The 25,024-nt window shown below is 40.0% G+C and overlaps 1 protein-coding gene across 2 annotated transcripts in view; it reads right to left on the reverse strand.

Moving 5' to 3' along the window:
* Positions 1-8,577: 8,577 nt before the first annotated feature.
* ADCK1 (aarF domain containing kinase 1) overlaps positions 8,578-25,024 on the reverse strand; it is a gene marked incomplete at its 5' end in the record, with an annotated part of 130,280 nt that continues 113,833 nt past the window's right edge. For both annotated transcript variants that reach the window (XM_081313168.1, XM_081313169.1), the window contains 4 exons: positions 8,578-8,906; positions 10,157-10,350; positions 12,437-12,634; positions 13,391-13,540. In XM_081313168.1, the coding sequence (XP_081169294.1) occupies positions 8,738-8,906; positions 10,157-10,350; positions 12,437-12,634; positions 13,391-13,540 (711 nt within the window). In that variant the 3' untranslated portion in view covers positions 8,578-8,737. The remainder of the gene's footprint in view (positions 8,907-10,156; positions 10,351-12,436; positions 12,635-13,390; positions 13,541-25,024) is intronic.

The following is a 25,024-nucleotide window of genomic DNA, read 5'->3' on the forward strand; positions in this document are numbered from 1 at the left end:
ACAGTTCATAAACAAGTTTATAGAATAGCACAGACATTTTTTGAGAATGTTTCTGACTTCATTATAAAGTGAGGAATGACACACAATAAAACAGCTTCAATCAGCAAAGCAGCATCCATTGAAGTGCTCAAACCTCCAGGAAATGAGGCAGTTAAAGTGCTAACCACACTGTATATACTGTTATACTGTATTTGAAAAGATCAGAATATGTACTGGAAAAGATAGATATAAGAGAATTCACAAATTACAAAAAAGGCTCTGTGGCATAGAAACTGGGGAAATATTGGTGACTATATCAGTATCAAAGTAAGGATATGCAAAGGAATGAACAATTTATTGAACTATTGTAATAATTCCTGATACAAATGACATTTTACTTAAAACACACACAAATAAAGCCATAAACCAGATGCAGGATTTAGGAAAGTAAGGGGGATATAAAATTGGATAGTTAACATAAGATGGAGAAAAAGATTACCAGAAATCCTTTGACCATGTAGGAATGTGGAATACATTAACACTAACAGATACCTAAATTATTTTTCTGAGGAAACTTTACAGTGAGCAAGAAGCTACCATAAGGAATGGATTGAGAGAAATAAAGTATTTCAGAATAAAGGAAGGAAGCAGATAAGGATTCATATGGCTACCATATCATTCAATATATCCACCAAATATAAGAATAGAAGGATTGGAAGGAATGACAGCTGGAATCAAAATAAGAGGTAGATTTGACATAACCACCTTGTCAACTGAAAGTAAATACTCTTCTAAGAATTTTACAAAAAATCACTGATATATAATTACAAAAGTAAAAATTAAAAAACAGGGTCAATGTTAACTATTAAGAAAATGTAATATCAACTTGTACCTTACTGAGCTTACAGTTGATTTTGAGGAAATTAAAATAGATAATTTGAAATCTCATTGGGAGATATAAAAGAAATCAATCTTCGAGAGGAAGGCACTGCCAAACTTAAATAAAGATCAAAATAGTTAAAGCAATGGTCATTCCATTAGTATTCAATAGATACTCAGAAAGGGTGAGAAAATGTAGACACACATATTGAAGTTATGGATTTGGAGGTGGTTATTAAGTGTACCATGAAATGTAAAAAGAACCAATCCTTGGACTACATAAAGGCTGATGGCAGGCAGAAACATACTTTGGGCATGTGATACAAACAGATAATAAATTAGAAATCTACAGTATACTATGCTTGGCACAGTTAAGGATGGCAAAAAAGAAGGAGGAAAGGGCAACAGATAGGTTGAATGGCAGGATCAAATAGATTACTATAATATTCTTGGAAGAACTCCAAAATTGTCAGTAGAATCAGGGGAAAATGGTGGTCATATGTTCATATATTCACCAGGAGTTGAATCCAATTTGATAACACCTGATTAAATAATAATATACTTCTAATGTTAAGTCTGGAATGACTGTCTGCTTTTTCTGTTGAAAGGTTTTCAGGTTTCTCTAAATACCTATTTTGATCCTATATTTTCCATTGATTGCACAGGAAATAAATATATTTCTGGGTTTCCCTTACTTTTGTACTGCTTTGTTCTTGCTCAGACAGTGCAGCAAAAAGCAAAAATATCCATTTTGTCAAGACTATTATTATCTCCTTGCTGTTTTAATACCCTTCTTGTTGATGCCAGTAGATTGCTGGTAGATTATTCTCTCAGGGCATAAGAGTAAGAAGAAGCAAGGAACAAATGTGTTTGCAAATAGTGTAGAGATGAGAGAATGAAAGGGTACAAAGACACCACAAAGAGGCAAATAAATCAGTCTTTTTCAACCTCTTGCCAGGTATGACAGACTCCAACACCCATAGTTCAACCTATCTAGGGGTAGAAGACAGATAGAATAAATGTCTTTTCCCAGAATATTAATACTGTACCATAGAATACATTTTTTTCTGTACAAAATGTATCATGTATTAAGATAGGATGGAATGGAATGGACTGTCTAAAATATAGTTTAGCCTTTGTAAATTATAAATTTATAAATTAGCAAGCATATTAATGACTATATAACCACATACACGTATACATACGGTACAGCCTCATGTAGAATGCTATGCACTGACTGTTCTTTAAAGAGTTCTTGGCACAGACTGATTTCTTTAAAAATTACATTTCTGCCAAAGCATTTACAGGTAATTCAAATGTCTGCTTTTAAAAAAATCTGAAAATGATGTTTCAAAATAAAACAACAAATCTAACAGTAAAATAAAATTGTAACTCAAATTTTATAAAATTTAATTCTTAATACTGGCCCAGAGCTTAAATAGAAGATAGCAGTTTTGTTTAGAAAAAAACATGTTGAAGAAATTTTGAAGTATTTTATTTAAAAAGAGCAGGTTCTGTGCTTAACAGCAAACATATCCAATTCTGAAGGCACTTAGCCCCAGTCTCTGACTAAACAAACAGATTTATGAGGTCATAAGAACTAAGGTAAAATGTTATCTGTTCTCCACACAAGTCCTAAAACTAGATAACAGTTTTACCTAATATTTACAAGTATAATATTTTCACTCATTTCTTTAATTCAGTTTTTTTTATCTAGTTTTAGGACGTGTTGTTAACAGAACACATTTTAGGTAATATTTATACAGAAATATTAAAAATTTAAAAGGGTTCATAATCCTTTAAGCATTACTGTAGCACTAATCAAATTTGCAATCACCCACAGCTACATTTTCCCAAACAATTATAGAGTGAATACAATAAATGTTGATTAAAATTATCAGGAGGAGGAGGAGAATTTATTCTGTTTTCAGGGCTTAATATTTTGGGTTATTCAATGAAACATTCTGGCTGAGAATTCAGGACAAACAAAAAGGAGTACTTCATATACAGTAATTTATGGAATATATTGATTGCTACATATAGTGGTTAAGGTCAGGCATTAGTTTGAACATGGCGCTGACAGAAGAACAGGTATTTTGTCTGAAAATTTCAAGGAACTAAAGTGGAGCAGGAAAAATTGCATTATGCTAAACTTTGGTGCCAGTTTATTTAACATTCTTGTCTAAACTGATTATTTATAGGGGTTTTTTAATTAGTGCATTGAAAGGATTCTCTTCAAAGCATGTACAATGACAAGTCTGATAAAGATACGCATGCATGTTACAATTTAAGAATAGCATAAAAAGTGTCCTGTATAATATTTGGTTTTATGATCTTAATTAATAATGCTCCAAGCAGGCCAAAAAATCAAAAATCAAAAAGACCATGATTCTCCAGCATGGAACAGGAAGTGTAAGCACTTGCTCCCACGGTAAATTACGAAAGATAAGATAGAATTATAAAACAGAATGTTCAAATTACTCTTTTTGTAATTCTTAGTTTTCCTAGTGCTGCCCTTGATATATGTTAATGCTTCAATTCTCTGGAATCCTCTTATAGGTCAGTTTTTTTGCCTAATGGGGCAACAAGGTAGACAACAAGAGAGAAAGCACCTCAGACATCTATTTAATTTTAGACTTACACTAGATTTTAATACTATGTGTTTTTTAGGTTTTGGCTCAGCAGAATTCACACATCTGAGAGATGAAAGCAGTAATTCAACTGGCCACAACAATTCCAACTAAGAACTACATGACATGGCCCTATTAAGCATCCCCATCACTATTATTGATATAAATGTGTTCCAGAAATATTAACCTCTAATATGCACCAAATAGTTTAGTCCAGAGAGTAAATGAAAGCAGGGTCCAGAATCATCCAGGGGTTATCAGATAGTTATGTCTGATCAAATTTGAAAGAGAAACTCTACTATGAGGAACTGGAGGCAAGCAAGGGGCATTGATTCATAAAAGCTGGACAAAGCATCAAATCCAATCTTGTGCTCAGTGCGAGAATGAAAATTAAAGATTCCCTTACAGATACTTTTTCACCTTTGCTTGAACACAGCCAAGGAAGGAGATTTCACTACTTCTCTGGGTAATTGGTTCCGCTATCAAATAGTTAGAAACTTAGGAGCAGCTACAGTTGAGAAGGTTTTTCTAATGTTCAGATAGAATCTGATTTTCTGTAATTTAAACCCCTTATTCCCTGTGCTGTACTCTGGAATGATAGTAAATGGATTGTGACCTTCTTCTATGTGCTAATTTCTCTGTACACATCTAAAAAATGCAGTGTGCAAAACTGGAAATATAGTAATACAATGTAGTATATTAAATCATGAATACATGAAATCATGCATTGCAGACAGTATACTTTCTCCTGCCATTATAGTAAAAGAACTCAGGGTCGTTCCACAAAGCTGAACAGAGGGAGGTTCAGGACAGGTTGCTCTTTGCACAGTATGTAGTTAAGCTGTGGGATTATCTATCTACAGTTTGGTGATGTCCCCAAATTAAACAGCTTTAAGTGGAAATTAGAATTGTTTTTGTAAAACTAATAATGGTTACTAATTATTATGCCTAAATTGTATGTCTAGAATGTCATAGTTACCATAGCCGACTATTTTTCTTCCTTTTTGTCACATCCTCAAAACAAGAAAGATACACAGTGATACTTCCATGTAGATTTCTTTACTCTTCCAGACCTCTAGACAGAATCTTGCCAAACTAAACCACACTATCTAACCTTCTATACTCAGAGAACTACTGGGGCTGTCTTTACTCTCATTCTCTCACATAAACCATACCTGAGCTGAGCTTTCTCTTAGTTCTCTGGAATATACTCCCTCCCTCCTGGAAATCCAAATCGTAGAATCCACCATGCCTTTCAAGTTCTGAAAATATCTGAAAGACTAGAGTCACCAATGCAGCTACCAAAGATTTCCACATGGTCTTGCTGCCTTTCTCGGAATTATGGAACAGCAGCCTGAGGTGATCTCTGGCTCTTTGGGTCAGATGCAGATAAAAAAATGGTGGGGCCTGCATCACTACCTGTGGTGGGAAGACTAATAGACCCCAAGAAAACAGAGGGAGAAACGAGAATGTTGCCAAAGAGACAGCCAAAAGGAGGAGGGAAATATCAGAAAAAGAGCAATTTTGCCTTAATTATGCCAAGTATAAATTTAGTGAAAGAAGTGTTTTCAAGATTCTGTAATACTGCCCTACTAGCAATAAAAATCTTTCTGAAAATGCAAATGGTTCTTGTTTCTTGGGTATTGTGAGCCTCACAGGGCTTGATTTTAGTCTTGAAAGCCTGTCAAAGCAATTCTCCCACTCAGCTTATACCTAGCATAATTGAGGAAGAATTTCACTGAGACTCTTTCTGTATGCAAGGTGAGAAAAGTTGTGATAAAACTGTCTCTGAGATTTACAATGTGAGGCAGATTTAGGGAATAAAAAGGAAAAGGAGGCATAAATAAGCAAAGGTCAACTGTGTGATTATTTTACGGCTTAGTTACAGTTGGAAAATACTATTAAGAAATGTTCCAAAAGCTCTCTTAAAAATGACTTCTGATGAAAATTTGAATGGCTTAGACTTTTAAAAAACCAAAAAAACAAAACAAAACCCTGCACTGTCATCAGAAATATGCTTCAAACAAGACTTGCGAGTCATGCTTATTTTTGACATCGACATAATGTTCTTTGACCAGGAGAGGGAGTTAATAGAGACACAAGGTACAAGAATTCTAAAAATATTCCCTTGAATTTTAACCTTGGAAGTCAGTCTTGTGCAAATGACAGATACCTGGAAATCCCTTGCAAACACAAATAAATTATTCCAAGACATGGAATAGAAAAAAGTTCATTCTGACTAAAGGTAAAAGGTAAAGGTTCCCCCGCACACGTGTGCTAGTCGTTTCCGACTCTAGGGGCCGGTGCTCATCTCCGTTTCAAAGCCGAAGAGCCAGCGCTTGTCCGAGGACGTCTCCGTGGTCATGTGGCCGGCATGACTAGACGCCAAAGGCGCACGGAACGCTGTTACCTTCCCACCATAGCGGTCCCTATTTTTCTACTTGCATTTTTACGTGCTTTCGAACTGCTAGGTTGGCAGAAGCTGGGACGAGTAACAGGCGCTCACTCTGCTACGCGGCACTTGGGATTCGACCCGCCAAACTGCCGACCTTCTGATCGACAAGCTCAGCGTCCTAACCCACTGAGCCACCGCGTCCCTTTCATTCTGACTAGTCTGACCCAAATCTGAAGTGGATCAAACTTATAGAATCAATAACTTTTTAAATACGTAACTAGAAATGTAAATCTGGACAGTGTATTTTTTTCAAAAAAAAATAGAGAATTAGAGATTAATGTTCAAAATTACACTTATTTCCATACAAAATTACACTTATTTCCATACAGTGAGTTAAGTTCATATGCATAAAAATGGTTGATAGAGGAATTCTAGTTCAAAAAATCTTACTGGCATGAAATAAATGTCTCGGAAATATCTCCCTTAGGAGAAATGAGCAATGGCTGACCATTTTGCTGCTTATTGGCAATCAACAGACCCATTTTAAGGATATGTTGTTCCTTTCTGCCCATTTAGACCTCCTAGTTTTCCCAACAATATTTCAATCTCCAATTTCTTTCCATGGCATTTCAACATTAATATATAACTTTCACTGAAGGCTAGATAATAATTAGAAAAATGGGGTCATATTCAAGGGTGAAGTATGGTCTTGCATTCAAAATTTCCCTAAGTATACATGGTATACATACATTCCCTGGTATACATGGAAGGCCTTCAGATTTGAACAAGACACTCTATTGTGCAGTTCAAAGCAGGTGGACACTTCATAATCACAGGGCTCAGGTCAAAAGTGACTGGAAAGGTCTCAGCTGGAGACCCTTTAGAACTGCTGCTGGTGAGGACAAACATAGAAGCAAATAGTCTGACCTTGTGCAAAGCAGCCCCCTAAGCTTTGTATAAGTGGTAGGTTGTTGTATTGTACTCATGAGGAAAGAAGGAAAATAAATAGTAACTGTGACTGCACGCTGTTCTATTTGGCAAAACAGTAAGACCAAGCTGAGCCTGGGACTGTCCCCATATGCCTTTCGTTTGTACGTTGAACAAATAAACAGGAGAGATACTTGGCAAGGTACAGGACGGAACAAAGGATTAATGTTTTGAAGGATTTTATTGAAATTGGTATTATTGAGTAAATAACAAGTTCCACATTCCAGGAGTTATGAATCAGACATTTTATTCTGGAACTGAGTCAAGCAGGGTCCAATGAATGCTCCAACTACGTTTTAATGTATTTTGTTTTGCATTTTTGAAATCTAATTGATAAGATTTATTCAGCAGAGTTAATTTCTTAATTATTAGACCCATGGTTTATCAAATAAAATGCTGAAATTACAGATCAGATATAATGTCAGAAGTCTTGCAATATTTAATATGCCTAATATTTATATCCAAAGAAATGGTGACTAAAATTTGATTGTGACTTGTACACTTTTAGTATTTGATACACCAGTACATCTGATCCTATAGGAGAACTCACTAAGAACCTACTATACATTTTAAAAAATATAACAAGGGGAAGCATCCTGTCACATACAACAAAATAATTAAACATAGATTTCCATAATTTCTGTGTATAAAGTTTTATGTACATTAGTTGCTTGAAAATAATTAATTAAATGGACATATCCTTATTAATACAGAAAAAGGCCACTATTCTCTACAATAAAAAAATTCTTATGTTATACCACAACACTTTTATAAAAGTTGAGATTTTGCTAACAATTTATGTTATACCAGCTTTGACATAATACATTAGTATAAGCCCTGTTATGCAGAGCTTTTTGAAATAATAACCTCAATAACCATGTTAGATTTTATGTCATATTTACTATATTTTTAAATGTATTTATTTATTCTCCATAGAGAAAGTGAAATGAATGTAATTATTTTGGGGGGGGGGAGATATTACTTGTATTCTGTGTAAGAAATGAGTGAATATTTCCTCTACAAATACATATTCCAAATCAATATTTGACTTGGAAAGGAATTCTTGAAACAATGTTGCTATTTAACATTGTCTTCATTCTCTACATTTCAAATAAGGCTCACATTTCTCTAATTATGATAAAAAAATATACAAAAAATGACCCAAACTCACAATTTAAAAGTTAGTTAAGAAAACAGATCTTCAACCCTAGGCTTTCCTTCCCAAAACAGATACCTATTCAATTATCCTGGCTATAGTTCCTTGTCCATGTGATTTCCATTTTGTTTTGGCATCTTTCAGGAGAGATAAGAATACATTAATATGGTTATCATGTAGTACAACAGCTCAAGAAACCCAAAGGACAGTCTTGTCCAACTCGATATCTTCAACATGGTTTAAACTTCAACTGATATTTAACTATTGGCCAACTGTAGTTATAGTCTAAAATATCTTAAAAGTAGAACTTAGAGAAGATGACCATAAAGTACTTCTAAAAGTTCACTGTTCTTTGGAGATTTTAAAGTTGTGTTTCATAAATTAGTTTCTCTTTTTTTAAAAAAAGAAGGCCCCCATAAAAATTAATTTGGGTTATTGAGATTTTACCTGGAGGACTTCCAAAGGCCTACCACTTCCCTTGCACTATATTTGGAAATGCAAGTGTCTGGCTTCTTTTCATTCTAGCTGTCATTTTGTACTTCCTATTTTTACAAAAATGACCCTGCAAAATACTATGAATTTATAGCACCATGTAAAGTATACATGAAGAAGCACCAAAAACATTACAGGAAAAATAAATAAGAAGTGAATGCCACCATTGAGAAAGGCAAAACAAAATCAAGGCCAGCTTCACCAATTCGCATTCTTCAGCTACTTAGAACAGTGCATCCACTTCAAGAAAGCAATGACCCACTTTCCCAGTTGGGATACTTTCAGCCATAGAAACAATTCATGCAGGTTGATCTGCCACAAGCTCAAGGCCTCAGAAAGGGATATCTGGGCCTTTCTGAACAGCGAGTTACTCTTGCTCCTTTGATACCTGAGCAAAACACAAAAAGAAATTCATTAACTGCCTTATAAAGCAACAATAAAATACCTAGAAAGGAACAATTTATAAAATACAAAACTATTTTGTAATTTCAACTGAGTACAGTAAACGTAGTGTTTACTGATTTACCCAGTAGCTCTTCTCATATGGGACTCAAAAGTGCATCTCTTCATCTACCGTTGCATTAAGTTCTCCGATTACTCTATGCTTTATAAGAAGAATGAGTGAGACAAAGACATCAGTAGCAATACAAAGGAGAAGAAGAAAATGAATTATTTAATCTTGTATAGAAAAAACTGTGAGAGGAAGCACAGACTCTTCAGAATTACTTTGAAGGTGGGGATGGAGAGAATAGGTAAGAGTGAACAGGAGAGACTGATGAAGATGACAGGTAAAACAGAAATACCTCCACAGAAAGAACCAAACACCCCCAAGCCCCATTTGGTATTCTCCTCAAGTGATGAATGGTATGCTATGTCTACAACTCTGTAAACAATTTTCTCCACTTTAATTGAATTTCCTTATGCTATTTTGAGACAACAGCAGATAATAAATATCACGAATGGACAAATGCTTTGAAAAAGGCATTTCACAACAATATGAAAGATATACAAATTAACCATTGGAATCAGTGAAGCAGCTGTGCTTTTTTCCAAACTCACATCACTATTTTGTAAGCTGCTTCTAGCTGTTCCCATATGCATTGCATGTCAATTTTGTTTCAATTGGAAAACATGGAAGTGAAATAGCTACACGTTTGTTTAGATAGCTGGGAGTAGCTACTTTAATGATTTAGAGAAGTGCCTCATAAATGCCCACTCACAAAGCAAAATATCTCTTTGAACGTATTTGCATAAAACCAATATATATTTTACTACTACTACAGTATTGTCTACTGCATAGAAAAATGCACCAAGCTGACTTTTTGTAACTTCTGCATTTCAAAGTCATTGCAAACAGGAATCACATAGCCAATTAACATGGCTATGTTAGAAAAGAACCACAGAAGATTGTTTTTGTATATGATAACTGCAACAAGATTATTACATGCACAAAGATGGAAAGATTTGTTAATGGAGGAATGGTTGATGAAGTTAATGGAACTTGTTAAAGTGGCTAAATTAACTTGTTCGATTGGAGAAGACAATATCTACATTTATCAATGACTGGAAATCCCTTGTGGATTTTTTGTGTAAAAATGAAAAAAAAAAAGAATCGTGCTTTTGGGAATGAGGACTTACATAGCAACAGCTCGTATGCAGCAGCGAGACATGTTGAGGAAGGAGCTGGCATTAGCCCGTGTCTGCAGGGAGGATTCAATCCCCCTTAGCAAATCGTTGGTCTTCAGCAGCAGCAGCATCTGACGAGGAACATTGCTGAGAAGCTTAGTGATTTGAGGTAAGTAAGTAGCAGCATTGGTCCGGATTTCTACATCCTGAAATAATCAGATTAGATGTCAGGGCCCACTTCAAACCCTCATCCTAAGAAAGTAGAACTCGTGGAAACAGTTTCTTCCAAAAGGGGCTTTTATTAGAAGAAGTTGATAGCAGGCATAATAGACAGGATCTGAGGATTTCCCGCTCAGATCGATAGGTTAAAGTGTTCCAAGCAAAACTCCACCCCATAGTTCGTCCGGTCGGTTCAAATGGGCCAATCCCCAGGTGTTAGGTTCCTTGTGGGAAAAAGGAGATAACATCAGGTCGTCTCCAAGCTGTAGCAATGTTTTGGCGGCTTTTCGCACCTTCTCTTGAGAGCGCGGAAATAAACCAGTTGCCGGAGGTTGCATTCCTTTCTTCTCCCCCCTCCCCCATTTTACTAGCTGACAACAGGGGGAGAGAAAGTTCACAGAAGAAATATTGCAGAAACAGCAAAGTGTTACATTATAGGGATCGAGAAAGTCAAGGCAATAACCCACCAGCACTCCCCCCTCCCCTCCGGGAGTATGGCAGAACCCAGGAAGAGGAGAGAGTGAGGTTTGGGTCAGGCTGAAAGAGAAAAGAAAAAGATTGGGTCAGGAGGGGTGAAGGGATCCCTAAGATATAGGTTCTGACATTAGAAATGTAAGGGAGACCAGGAAGGAAGAGATTCACATAGACCATCAGCACTGTCTACCACAGAGGTCTGCAACCCGCGGCTCCGGAGCCGCATGCGGCTCTTTCAGCCGTCTCCTGCGGCTCCCGGTCCTCTGCCGTGTGCAGTCCAAAAAAGTGGGACTACAAAAGTTCAACCAATCAATTCAAATATGCAGGGTAGGTGCATATCTCGCCTTGGCTCCACACTTCAGTCAAACCCTGTTCTGCGCATGCACGCATATTTTTTGTGGCTCCCAGTTTTTCCTTTTGTGAGGGAACCGGTTCCGAGTGGCTCTTTCACTGTTTCAGGTTGCTGACCCCTGGTCTACCATGACCAACAGAAGATTTCCAAGGTAGTAGACAGGGATCTTTCTTAGAGAAGCCAAGGTCTTTTCAAAAGGAAATGCAAAATCTGAGAGCTTTCTGATTACACAGAGCATATGTTTTATCTCTGATTTATGTCCCCTTTTTAAAAAGAATTTTAGAGTTTCCCCTATGATAGTTCTGATGGCATTTATCTACTTAGTTGCATTTTGTGAGCAGCTTATATAGAGGTAAAGGTAAAGGTTCCCCCACACATGCGTGCTAGTCGTTTCCAACTCTAGGAGTTGGTGCTCATCTCCGTTTCAAAGCTGAAGAGCCAGTGCTTGTCCGAGGACATCTCCATGGTCATGTGGCCGGCATGACTAGACGCCAAAGGTGCATGGAACGCTGTTACCTTCCCACCATAGTGGTCCCTATTTTTCTACTTGCATTTTTACGTGCTTTCGAACTGCTAGGTTGGCAGAAGCTAGGACGAGTAACAGGCGCTTACTCTGTTACGCGGCACTCGGGATTCGACCCGTCAAACTGCCGACCATCTGATCGACAAGCTCAGTGTCCTAACCCACTGAGCCACTGCGTCCCTAGCTTATATAGAAGGTCTCCCTTAATTTTATCTGTACAAAGGCAATCTCCAGAGAGAAGCTTTGCTCAGAGACAACAACTGACTCAATGTCATGCAATGACCTTCAGGGCTGAGCTGAGATTTGGATCCCAGTTTCTTTGGTCCAAGCCTGACACCTTAATTACCTACATTAAAATACCATATTGAAATATTAAAAATATTTTAAAAATATTTATATACTATATTAAAATACTACATTAAATATACAGCACAAGACTATATTAAATATTTATTACACAATACATATTATACTATATTAAAAATATAGCATAAGAACTGGTTTATACTGGTAAAGGCAGCGAAAGGCATTATGTATTTTATGCAGAAAACCCCATTTGGGAATGGCTGATCCCCAGTCTGAAACTGTTATTGGGCAATTAGGAGACAGCAGACTCAGCATAATGTAAGCTGCCAGGCTTATTCTAACTGAGGCAGCAGTGAATCTTCAGCGTGGCATTTTTGCGTGTTACTTTTTTTTTATCCATTATCACAAGAAAATGTACCTCTTTACTTGTGATGGGCAAATGATCAATGCCTCTGTTGACAGAGTCCCAGGAACGTGCTGTAAGCATGCAAGCAAACAGGGGGTACAGGTCACCTGCTCCCAGGCGCTGGCTATATTTTTTTATCTGCTTTATGTCTGCCTTGATCAGGGCTTGCCAAAGTCGGCAGTAATCCAAGCGGAAGCTGTCAGTCAGGACCTTAAGAAGAAGAAGAAGACAATCCCAAAGGGGCAAAATATTATTAAACAGTATGTGGACTCAAGTACAGATTGTACCAATAAAGGAGAATATTTGTAGCTCAGGGTTGAAATGAGGTTGCTGTAAGCTTGCTTGTTTTCTTGAAGACGTTTCATTACCCAAACTAGGCAACATCATCAGTGCTGTAATGAAAAGTCTGCAAGAAAACAAGCAAGCTCAGAGACCAACCAAGGACTCCTCAGTACAGATTGTTCTTGGAGGAATTAAATGGCCTGAGACACTTGTTTCGTACCAATACGGACAGTTGATTTACATTCTGGAGCATTGGGTGAGCATGTATGGCATCTCTTATTTATTTAAAAATATATTTCTTTAGAACATTTATATATGTGCCGATCTTATATTGAACTCTGGGTGGCTCCCAATCAACAAACCATTGAGTCAAGAACCTGTCTTATATTCTAAATTTGGCTTCAATTTCCAGGTGAAATATTAACACTGCTTTCTTTCCCATGCAGTCTAGAGCTGTATTTGCCCAACCTTAGTGCAGCCTCTCTCTCCAATAGGCTTTTCCGCTCAGCTACTCTTGGCATTACTACAATATCTATCTCCTGCAGGTAGAAAGGGCACCTCATGGAAATAATCTGCTGTTTGCTGCCATACTAAAAAGATTTCTCCCTACATGTGGTCAAATGTTGCTGCATAATGACAAAAGCGGACTTCATTATCTCTCTGTTTGACAAGCCAGCTACGTACCTGATAGAGTCCATGGTCCAGAAGTATAATGTGTGACTTGCCTGTAGTTGGACACTTCCTCACCAAGACATTGCCAGGATGTGGGTCACAGTGCACAAAACCATTCACAAAGATCATTTCACTGTATATTTTTCCCAGGTTGCGAGAGATCTGAGGAGAGAGAAGATGGAGATGAAAGATCCTCAAAAGCAACAATATCAGGGAGCATAGGACTATAACCTAGTTCAGAGCAGTACCACCTATTGGAATGGCAGAGAAGTAGCTGGCTAATTCCTTTTTATGGCATAAGATATTCAAGAGAAAATGACATCAACCAACATGTGTACTTAGAGAATGCATTTACGTTACCTTTCCCTCATCTGGGTAGAACTAGAACTATGCTAGCAGAAATGCAAACATGTTCGTCAAAATTAATCACAAAGCACACTCTTGGTGCCCAGAGCATACACAAGCAATATGTGTCAGGGTGAGTGAGTTCCCCAAATATAAATCTCCTTATTTACTAAGGAGACTTTGCTTGTTTGTGTGTGCACTTGAATAGCTACAAGTGAGTTATCAGAGAAGATGAAAAATATAATTGTAAAAAATTATATTGAGGTAAGTTGTATGTTGTTTTTGCTCAGATATATTGTTTCATGACCATCCACATACAGTTGTGAATCTGAATGAGAGCCTATAGGTAAAGTGTTATCTGAAATGAACTGTAAATCTGTGCCTGCCAGAGACTAGAAAACAACATTTTCCAGTAAAATATGACTCAGATGTATTTGACTACATTTACTTCTTTTGAGTTTGCCTTCAAGCATGAACAGAATCCAATTGGTTAAAAAAAGGATGCATGTCAAAATATTACAGTGTACTAATGAAAGGATGAATAATTAGGAAATAGCAGGTCTAACATTTAATTTTCTGGACCAATTGGCCAGTCAGCATGAAGTAAAGAAACCTGAATTTCACATATACTGATATGAAAAAAGAAGCTGTAAACTAAGAATATAGCAATGGAAAAATAAATGGAGTACCTGATTTTTAAAATCTTTTATACTTCTACCCTACAAACATAATTTGTTTATATAGGCAGTTTAATTAGCAGAGGTTCTACCAAGGAATCGACAGTATGATCAGGGTGTAATGAGAATTATCTGTGAGTAATCCATCCCACTTACTGCCCCCCCCCCCAGGTTTTGTAAGGAAAAATAATATAACATATGAATTTGTACCAATGCTAACACATTGACTTCAGAGCACTATTTATTGTATTCTATATCATTTCAAATTGACCGTATCTTTCCACTGGGCACACAAGGTTAGAAATCACTCACTTGTGCTACCACAGCTATGACTTATAAAGTTGTCAGGTATCATCCACACAATTAGTTAATTACTTTTGTTAAATTTACCATAACTCATCCATTCTAATGGAATGATAAAAATAGCTAAAATAGATATGAGGACTTTTACATACTTGACTTCAACTTATCTTCAAACACTGCAATTGTTTTGAGCACATAGACAGTTGTTTACCACACTTGCTATATGATTGTGAATCTTCTTAGGTGTTTGTACCTTTTGCCTATCATCAACATTCCTAAGCTTATAACAATGAAAGATTTCTTTCCATAATATAAAATTATCACTATTTCCCTTTTAGTATTTACATGAAACAATGAACAAGCTAGTTAAATACATTAAGCCGTAGTGGCGCATTGGTCAGAATGCAGCAGCATTGCAGACTAATTCTGCAAACTGCCAGCAATTCGATTCTCATCAGTTCAAGGTTGACTCAACCTTCCATCCTTCCAAGATTGGTAAAATGAGGACCCAGATTGTTGGAGGCAATATGCTTACTCTATAAACCGCTTAAAGTACTGTAAAGTACTATGAAGTGGTATATAAGTCTAAGTATTATTGCTATTGCTATAGTGTCTGATATTTATTTTATTTTATTTTAATTCCATTTATATCCTGCCCTTCTCTGAAGACTCAGGGCGGCTTACAAGCTTAGCAGTAGCCTTCATTCTATGTATATGCCTGCTTATTAGGGCTTTCACACACACACACCCAAGCGGCATTATTACAAAGTCAGCTTAATTGCCCCCAACAAACTGGGTCCTCATTTTACCTACCTCGGAAGGATGGAAGGCTGAGTCAACCTTGAGCCTGGTGGGATGCGAACCTGCACTAATTGCAGGCAGCTGGTGTTACTTAAGGAGGCATTAGCCCACTGCTCCACCAAGGCCCTATATGACACTATATCATTGTAAGGTAAAGGTAAAGGTTCCCCCGCACATGCATGCTAGTCGTTTCCGACTCTAGGGGCCGGTGCTCATCTCCGTTTCAAAGCCGAAGAGCCAGCGCTTGTCCGAGGACGTCTCCGTGGTCATGTGGCCGGCATGACTAGACGCCAAAGGCGCACGGAACGCTGTTACCTTCCCACCGCAGTGGTCCCTATTTTTCTACTTGCATTTTTACGTGCTTTCGAACTGCTAGGTTGGCAGAAGCTGGGACGAGTAACAGGCGCTCACTCTGCTACGCGGCACTCGGGATTCGACCCGCCAAACTGCCGACCTTCCGATCGACAAGCTCAGCGTCCTAACCCACTAAGCCATAAAACTGGATTGATAACTGAAACCCATAAAACTGGATTGATAACTGAAGTATTGTATGACTAAGTATGTTATGTGAACAAAGCCAATGAAATAAGATATTCTTTTAGTGAATTTTTAAAGTCAGCTAAGATAACTAATGTATAAAGATTGTTTCTAAAGAATAATTGCTCAAAAATTGTATACTAAGCATTGTTTAGGATTGCTTTGCATATTGGTTTCCCTTCTCAGGGGCCAAATAGATGACAATAGCAATTCATAGATAATTCCTTGAAACGGAAAAGATTAAAAAATAGGTAATAGGTTAATTTTAAAATATGTTAATGATATTATGATTATGATAACAGTTCAAATGTTAGGGCAGGTGGTCAGAATCTAGGAGGTACAGAGTAAGAAAGGAAGGTTAAGTGTCACAAATTTGCCAAAGCCACTCCTCCTAAAACTATGGAAGCGAAATTATACTGAACATCCAGATTATTAAGGATTTGTATAGCATGCTAAATCTTTTTGCCTAAATAATCAAAACTAAAATTGTCCTCATTAAGGAAAATAAAAACACACAAAAGCATGCAGTGCTTTCAGGATGATACGTTAGGGATATACTACAGAATTACTAGAATAGTAGGGCATATTGTAATAGTTAAAGGTCTGTCTGAAGCAGTGCACAAATCTTTTAGGTCATAGAATATATTGCTTCTGAAGAACACAGGGACAGTCTCTGCAGAGGAAGGATTGTGTTCATCTTATTTTAGCCACCATCCCTGTATAAGGAACACATCAATGAATTTTAGCATAACTCTTTATATAAGGTTTACAAGCTGCTACTCCATTCCTTGGTGGAGCAGTGGGCTAATGCCTCCTTAAGTAACACCAGCTGCCTGCAATTAGTGAAGGTTCGAGTCCCACCAGGCTCAAGGTTGACTCAGCCTTCCATCCTTCCGAGGTAGGTAAAATGAGGACCCAGATTGTTGGGGGCAATAAGCTGACTTTGTAAAAATGCCGCTGGGGGGGGAAAGCCCTAATAAGCAGGCATATACATAGAATGAAGGCTATTGCTAAGCACATTGATTTGTGCTTTAGATTGTAAGCTGCCCTGAGTCTTCGGAGAAGGGCGGGATATAAATGGGATTTAAAAAAAAACCCCACAGAAACTAGAATTTTGTTTGGGGTTTGGGGTTTTTTCTAAAGGAAATCATATAAAATATAGAGATTTTAGCCTGGAGGTATTTCATGTTACTATATCTGGAAACAAACTGATGTTGTAATGATCTAATCTCCCTGCCTACCATGGAACAAGTGGTACAAGATGGGAACCAACATGTCTGTTTATTCCTGTCTGTTCCAATTTAGAAAACCCGCTAACCATTGGCTCTAATTCAGCCATAATATTTGCCAATTATTTTAAGGGATGGCGACACTAACTTCTATTGATCTCATTAAAAGTAAAGGTCATGGTGTAGCTCATCTCTTAGGGCTTGATATTACCTCCTCAGGCCAAAAGAATAGTGTTGATTTTAAAACCTTAATCGAAGGTTAATTGGATTAGTAAACATGTTGATTGTTTTAAAAAAAATCCACTACTGCGGGCTCCCCAGTGACACTGGTGTGAAATTAGCAAAGGCAGTGAAGGATGTAGGTGGCTGAACATGTCGTCTTGACCCCCATCACATCTGGGCAACACCCAGTGTTAATTTTATAGAGTTTTATAGAAACATTAATCAAAAAACCCTGAGGGGTTTTTCTTTAGGAAAGTTACAGTCCAACATTACATAGATTTGTTGTGCATTTGGAAAAATGTTTGCCTGTGACTTTAGGATACTTTACAATTAATAATTGGCCACAAATTTGAGGGACACTGACAGAGTAAAAAGCCCATTTCTATATTCAAAGCGGCAGAATGTTTGGCGTGGTCAACGCTTTCAGTTAAATGAACTGGAAATATTCTGAAGCAGCTAAGTGAAATCTAATATTTCAGATTGCAGGGGATAATAGCATTTATGTATGCATTTATAAATGCAAATCACATGTGGCTGCATAAATTCAGTTTACTTTTTTTTTACTATTGGTATAACGATAGTTGCTTAGTATGAATAACCCTGAATCCAGCACGAAACATATAAAATTATTTCTAGGACTGTGGAAGCTAACTGAGGGGAGCAGAAAATTATAGGTTATGGTAAGCATATGGAATTAACTGTTCTAATCAGTAATATTGTATATTTTTCTAGAAGTACAAAACATGCACAACAAAATCTAAATGAACAGAGCTATTATCAATAGAGACAGAGATAATGAGGTTATATACAGAATAAGCTAGAAATTTTTGCTAATCAGATCAGATGAGCAAGATCCAGAGTGGGCTTCTTGCTGCACATATCTAACATCATTTGTTGGACACATATATGATGGCTGACCAAAACAAAATTCACAATGTGCTTTACCCAGGGTGCATATCTTGGACCACCCCCGGGAACAGAGTTGTAACCCGTCGTGAGAGGATGGGTGTAGCCTGTTCCTGGGGGCACCCAGCTGAGTGGCAGTGAAGCTGGGTGATGGTCCAGATATTCACCTCCTATGATTCGACCCTCCTATTGAATTCATCAATTACGGGACTGCCTCTCTGGACTCTCTAGGACTAGCATGTATCGGTACACTGGCACGGACTTGTTCGCCCTCAGGGGTGCCCCCCTCTCCTGGGTGCGACCCGCCTTTTTTACCACCTCCAACCTCGATGAAGGGCCCGATTATTGGGACCCTGAGAGATGGCTGGGTAGGGGCAGGGGCCTCCAATATAAATTTAATAAGAGGCCCCTGGTTAATTTTTTAGTAAAAATTTTTAAGGGATTAGGGAGGGGGGTGGGAGTGGGTTGTGGTTGTTCGGCTATGGGGGGTGGTCTATCAACCGCTGCTCAGGCCAGGCCTGGATCTGATCGCGTGGGGGGAGAGCGGGGTGTGGTTGCCTCCGGGGCTCATGAGCGGGTCGTGGGACTACCTATTCCCACGACGTTGGGGAATGGCAGCAGGCGCATGAACAGAGGGCTGTATTGTTACCAGGAGGGTCGTCTCCGCTATTTACAAGCGGTGATGCGCTCTGACCCTCTGTTTCTTCCCCAGGGTCCCGGGAGCGAGGATGTGCAGCCTCCTGAGCTCCGGCTGGTGTACCTGAATGCCAGGTCCGTGGTTAATAAAGCTCCCCTCGTTTGGGATTTAGTTGAGGGTGAGCATGCCGACCTGGCTTGCATCACGGAGACTTGGTTGGGCCCAGAGGGTGGTGTTCCTTTGGTCGATCTTTGCCCACCAGGTTTCCGGGTGCTACACCAGCCTCGGGCTCATGGTAGGGGCGGGGAAGTGGCGGTAGTTATTAGGGAGACCTTATGTCCGCGGGAGACCACCGTTCCCCAGATAGTCGGGTGTGAGTCGCTCTTTTTGAGATTTGGTCCAGGGGCGCAGTTGGGCTTGCTGCTGGTGTACTTTTCGCCTAGTCGCGCAGCGGCAGCCCTGCCTGAGCTACTCGATGTCCTCTCTGGGTTGGTGGTTGAGTTCCCCAAGCTCATAGTCTTGGGAGACTTCAATCTACCATCCCTTGGAGGTTCATCTGAGTTAGCTCGGGAGTTCATGGCTTCCATGACGGCCATGGACCTGACGCAGGTAATTTCTGAACCAACTCATGAGGGAGGCCACACCCTTGACTTGGTTTTTTTATCTGGACGGTGGTTTGATGATCTTGGTGGGGGCTCTCCAATTATCATGCCCCTGTCATGGACCGATCACCACCTCCTGCGGCTGGTCTTCCGCTTTGCCACCCCCTGCCGTGGGGGTACGGAGCCAATTAGATGGTACCGCCCCAGGCGCTTAATGGATCCTGATAGGTTCCAGGCAGCGCTGAGGTCCCCACCTGCCTCCGTTGCTCACAACTCGGCAGATGCCCTAGTGGAAGCCTGGGAAAGGGCGGCCACTGAGGCACTTGACCAAGTTGTACCCTTGCGGCCCCTGACCCGGTGCAGATCCCATCGAGCTCCATGGTTTACCGTGGAGCTCCGGGAGATGAAGCGTCGGAGACGGGGCCTAGAGAGCTGTTGGAGGTCCAGCCGATCCGAATCCGACCGGTTGCGACTAAGAACCCATATTAGGTCTTATCTCGCAGCGATGAGGGTGGCGAGGTGTAATTACTTCTCTGCCCTCATCGCGTCCGCAGATAATCGCCCGGCCGCCCTGTTCAGGGTGACCCGCTCCCTCCTTAATCAGGAGGTGAAGGAGGAACCCTTGCAGGGTCGTGCCGAGGAGTTTGGTCAACATCTGTTGGATAAAATCGCTCGGATTCGGACCGGTCTGGACTCCAACTGGGCAGAGTCTGACGATCAGGACACGGGCGGTCTTGTCGATGTTATCTGGGAGGAGTTTGATTCTGTGACCCCTGAGGAAGTGGACAGGATTATGGGGAGGTTGAGCTCCACCACATGTTTATTGGATCCGTGCCCTTCTTGGCTGGTCTATGCAGCTTGGGAGGGGACACGAGGCTGGTTCCAGGCGGTTATATCGGCTTCTCTGAGTGAGGGTAATTTCCCCACCGTCTTGAAGGAGGCGGTGGTGAGACCTCTCCTCAAGAAGCCCGCCCTGGACCCAGCTGTATTGAATAACTTTCGTCCGGTCTCCAACCTTCGCTTTTGTTGTGATTCAGGGCCAGCCTGTGGGTCCGGCAGCCGGCTCGGATGTCTCGGATGACTCAGACGAGGGGGAGGAGGAGGGTGTTGAAGACGAACTTGCTGATGATGGCTTGGAGGCTTCGCAGAGCCCCCAGCCAGGGCCCTCTTCTCAGCTGCGCGAGCCCGACAGTGCGGATGATGATGACCCACAGCTGGCCCTGTTCAAGGACGCCCGACGCAGGAGGCAGTCAAGCAGGAACAAGCAGAGAAAGGCTGTGGGACTCCTTGGAAGGAGGCACAGGGAGGCCACGCCCTGAACTCTAATAAAGGGAGTGTTTGGGGAAGGGCTGGTTGCTGAAAGCAACCGCTCCGTTTGAGGATCACAGTTCCGGTGTTTTGTTTCTTGTTCTGTTGTTTGTGTAATAAATCTTGGCAGACGCCTTCCAGCCTCAGACGCTCTCCAGCCTCTGCCGTTTGTACAGGGGTTGCCTTTCTGCAAGGCCGGTAGCAGGCTGGTACAGAACAGCTTTCTTGTGAAGGTTGTTGAGAGTCTGGTGGCGCATCAGCTCCCCCTGTTCCTAGATGAAGCGGATTATCTAGACCCGTGCCAATCGGGTTTCAGGCCCGGGTACAGCACGGAGACGGCATTGGTCGCTCTGGTGAATGATCTCTGGAGGGCCCGGGACAGGGGATATTCCTCTGTCCTAGTCCTATTAGACCTCTCGGCGGCTTTCGATACCATCGACCATGGTATCCTGCTGCGGCGTCTCAGGGGATTGGGAGTGGGAGGCACAGTTCTTCGGTGGTTCTCCTCCTATCTCCTGGGACGCTCGCAGTCGGTGTTGGCAGGGGGGCAGAGGTCGACCCCAAGGACTCTCGTTTGTGGAGTTCCTCAGGAGTCGGTCCTCTCGCCTCTTCTGTTCAACATCTATATGAAACCGCTGGGTGAGATCATTCGTGGTTTTGGAGTTGGGTATCATCAGTACGCTGATGATACCCAGCTTTTTATTTCGACCCCAAACCACCCCAGTGATGCCCTCGACGTGATGTCCCGTTGCCTGGAGGCGGTTCGGGTCTGGATGGGGAGGAACAGACTTCAGCTCAACCCTGACAAGACTGAGTGGCTGTGCATTCCGGCATCCTGGGACATTCAAAATATTCCATCTCTTTCTACGGGGGGTGAGCTTTTACCCCCCGTAGATAGGGCTCGCAACTTGGGAGTCCTCCTAGATTCACAGCTTACTCTGGAAGACCATATAGTGGCCGTGACTAGGGGGGCTTTCGCCCAGGTTCGCCTGGTGCGCCAGTTGCGGCCCTATCTAGACCGGGATGCCCTGTGTACGGTCACTCATGCGCTCGTGACCTCTCGTCTGGACTACTGCAATGCTCTTTACATGGGGCTTCCATTGAAGACCACTCGGAGGCTCCAACTGGTACAGAATGCGGCCGCGAGAGTTGTGTTGGGAGTCTCCCGATACTCCCATGTTACACCTCTGCTCCGTGAGCTGCATTGGCTTCCAGTTGCCTTCTGGGTGAGATTCAAGGTGCTGGTAATGACCTACAAAGCCCTACATGGCATGGGTCCGGAGTTTCCCGGTACTCCCATGTTACACCTTTGCTCCGTGAGCTACATTGGTTACCAGTTGTCTTCTGGGTGAGGTTCAAGGTTCTAGTTATGGTCTTTAAGTCCCTACATGGCATGGGTCCGGAATACCTTGGGGACCACCTGCTGCCGGCATCAACTTCCCTCCGCCCTGTGCATTCCCACAGAGAGGGCCTCCTCAGGGTGCCTCCGGTCAGAGAATGTCGGCTGGCGGCCCCCAGGGGGAGGGCCTTCTCTGTGGGCGCTCCGGCTTTATGGAACCAGCTGCCGGTCGAGCTCCGGACAGCACCGGACCTTCGCTCCTTCCGACGCGGTCTGAAGACCCACTTATTCGAACAAGCTGGCCTGGCCTGATGGGGGGATTTTAGGGTTTTTAATGGGTTTTTATACTGTATTGTTTTACTGGGCGATTATTTAATTCTCTTTTTAATTTTTGTATTTGCTATTTATATGTGCCCTGTTCACCGCCCTGAGTCCCTCGGGAGAAGGGCGGTATATAAATTTAATTAATAATAATAATAATAATAATAATAATAATAATAATAATAATAATAATAATAATAATAATATATTAAAGGCTGAATTTTTGGTTCATTGGCAATGGCAAAGCTTTTGACTATGTAGATCATGTCAAAATGTGAAATATATTCTGGATAAAGGGCAAAGCAAACCCCTTGATTACTTTTCTAAGGAATCTTTACAATGAACTAGAATTATTTTAAGAACATAAGTTTGAGAAATATTGGTGGTGTCAAACCATGGACTTACTGTTAATCAATTTATAGTTGATGGCAAAGAAATGAAAATGGTAAATAAGTCTTTTTTGCTGAGATCCAGATTACAGAGGGACAATATGCTGGGAAATAAAAAGAAAATCAATGCTTAAAAAGCAAGGTAATGCCTAAGATTGATAAAATGATGAAGGTAGGGATGCTTCGCTGACAAGAACAAAATAGTTAAAATAATAGTCTGAGAAAGAGCAAAGAAAATAATATGAGAAGCCATCAACTTATGAATGTGGGGATAGTTATCAAACAGTACCATGAATTCAAGAACACCAATCAAGCAGAGTTAGGCCAGACTGAAATATATTGCAGGAATATTCTTGAAATAGTTATGTATTATTACCAGAAACAAGAAAAATAATAAGTATTTGCCTACAGTTATTATCAAATTTAACTCAATGGCACCCAAATAATCAACAAACAATGGGGAGTGGAGTGGATGCTTTTTCTGTAATGATCAGCAGAAGGAACCCAATTCAGACAAGTTTCATGGTTAAGGGGTTGGGATCCTTAACCCTTTGCCTCTTGTTCTTTTTTTTATAACTGGGAACTGTTATTTGTACCAGAAAAATAGCTAGAAATTGGTGTTTTCTCTCCATATTCTCAGTTTGGAGTGGGATGGAAAAGTGGGACACAGAGGTACTCACCACTTCTCACCAAAAAGCAAAGTTTTAATCTTGATTGATGTTAGTATTTTAAAAAATATTGTTTTAAAATCCTATTGTTTGAACCTCACTGGGAGTTTAGGAGTTGCTAAAAGTGTACATGTGGCATAGAAAATTGTGAATTTGCTACAGGGAGTATCTCTTCAGAAAAGTAATCTTAAAAACCTAGATTTTTTGCACAAACCTCTTCTGTTAATTATAAAACTAACTGGTAGGCCAACAAGTAAACTCGTCTATTTTATTATGACTCTGCCAATTTTTCTCTTATCCTGGTTAAAAATGTTACCAATAGTTCTACTCTGGAAAAAGGTAAAAACTGTCAAGTTGCAAAAAATGGAAACATTTCTGTATTTTATGTTAAGGATCAGCAATTTCTTAGCAACTTCAGCACTTAAAATATTGACCCTGACATTCTCCCAAACTCACCCCAAATGTGGAGAAAAGGAAATCTAGCTACCTTAAAATTTTATTACATGAATCAGATATATATCACAGCAAGTGGCAACAAATAGACAGCCACGACCAATTTTGAAAAACTAAGTATCATTGATTATAATACATACAAGGCCATAGACTAGACTAAGAAGTGTAAGTATACTGGAAGAAATTAATGGTTAATCATTTCATATTGATGTCAAGAAAACATGAAGTCCAACTCAATCCAAAGAAAACTTTAACTTTTTGTTCCAACATTGGCTTCCAAAATATTTGACTCCAGACAGTTCCTTTCTTGAAATATCTCAGTCCCTCATATCCTTGGCCTTCTTTTTCTTTTACCTCACTTTCTACATTCAGTCTTTCTACTTTTCCCTTTTTCTTAGTCTCCCAGCTAATTTTCATTCTAGGCTGCGCTCACACACATGACCAAGCAACAGTCAGATATTTCAGTGTTTGCACTTGTCTTTAGAAATCAAAAGCTTCTCTGATTAAATGCTATTACAGTCCAGAAGCTGGATGGATCCAAACAGATTAATGTGCTTTGGGGTAGCTTTAATGACAATCCTGCTACAGATGGCATAAAATAAATGTCAGTAACCTGGTTTGAAGGGAGCTTTCACCTCAAGGATCCTTTTCATTTAGAAGAGAAAGACTCAGATTGCTTTTCAAGCGTCTTTTGTTTGAAAAAAGCAAAGAATATACTGTATAACAGATGATCTGTTTCAGTCTCTCCCAATTAAATATGATTAAAAACTTTTCTGAAGAAACGTCGTCTGGCTATAATCATGGGTTCACAAGTGATGTGTCATGTTTTCTTTCTCTGACTGAATCTGTTCCAAATATGTTGGACATCAATGCCCAGAATGCCCTAGGATTGTATAGCTCAACACTAGT

The sequence above is a fragment of the Vipera berus genome (assembly GCF_964194415.1).
Source record: "Vipera berus genome assembly, chromosome: 1".
In the NCBI taxonomy this organism is placed as follows: Eukaryota; Metazoa; Chordata; class Lepidosauria; order Squamata; family Viperidae; genus Vipera; species Vipera berus.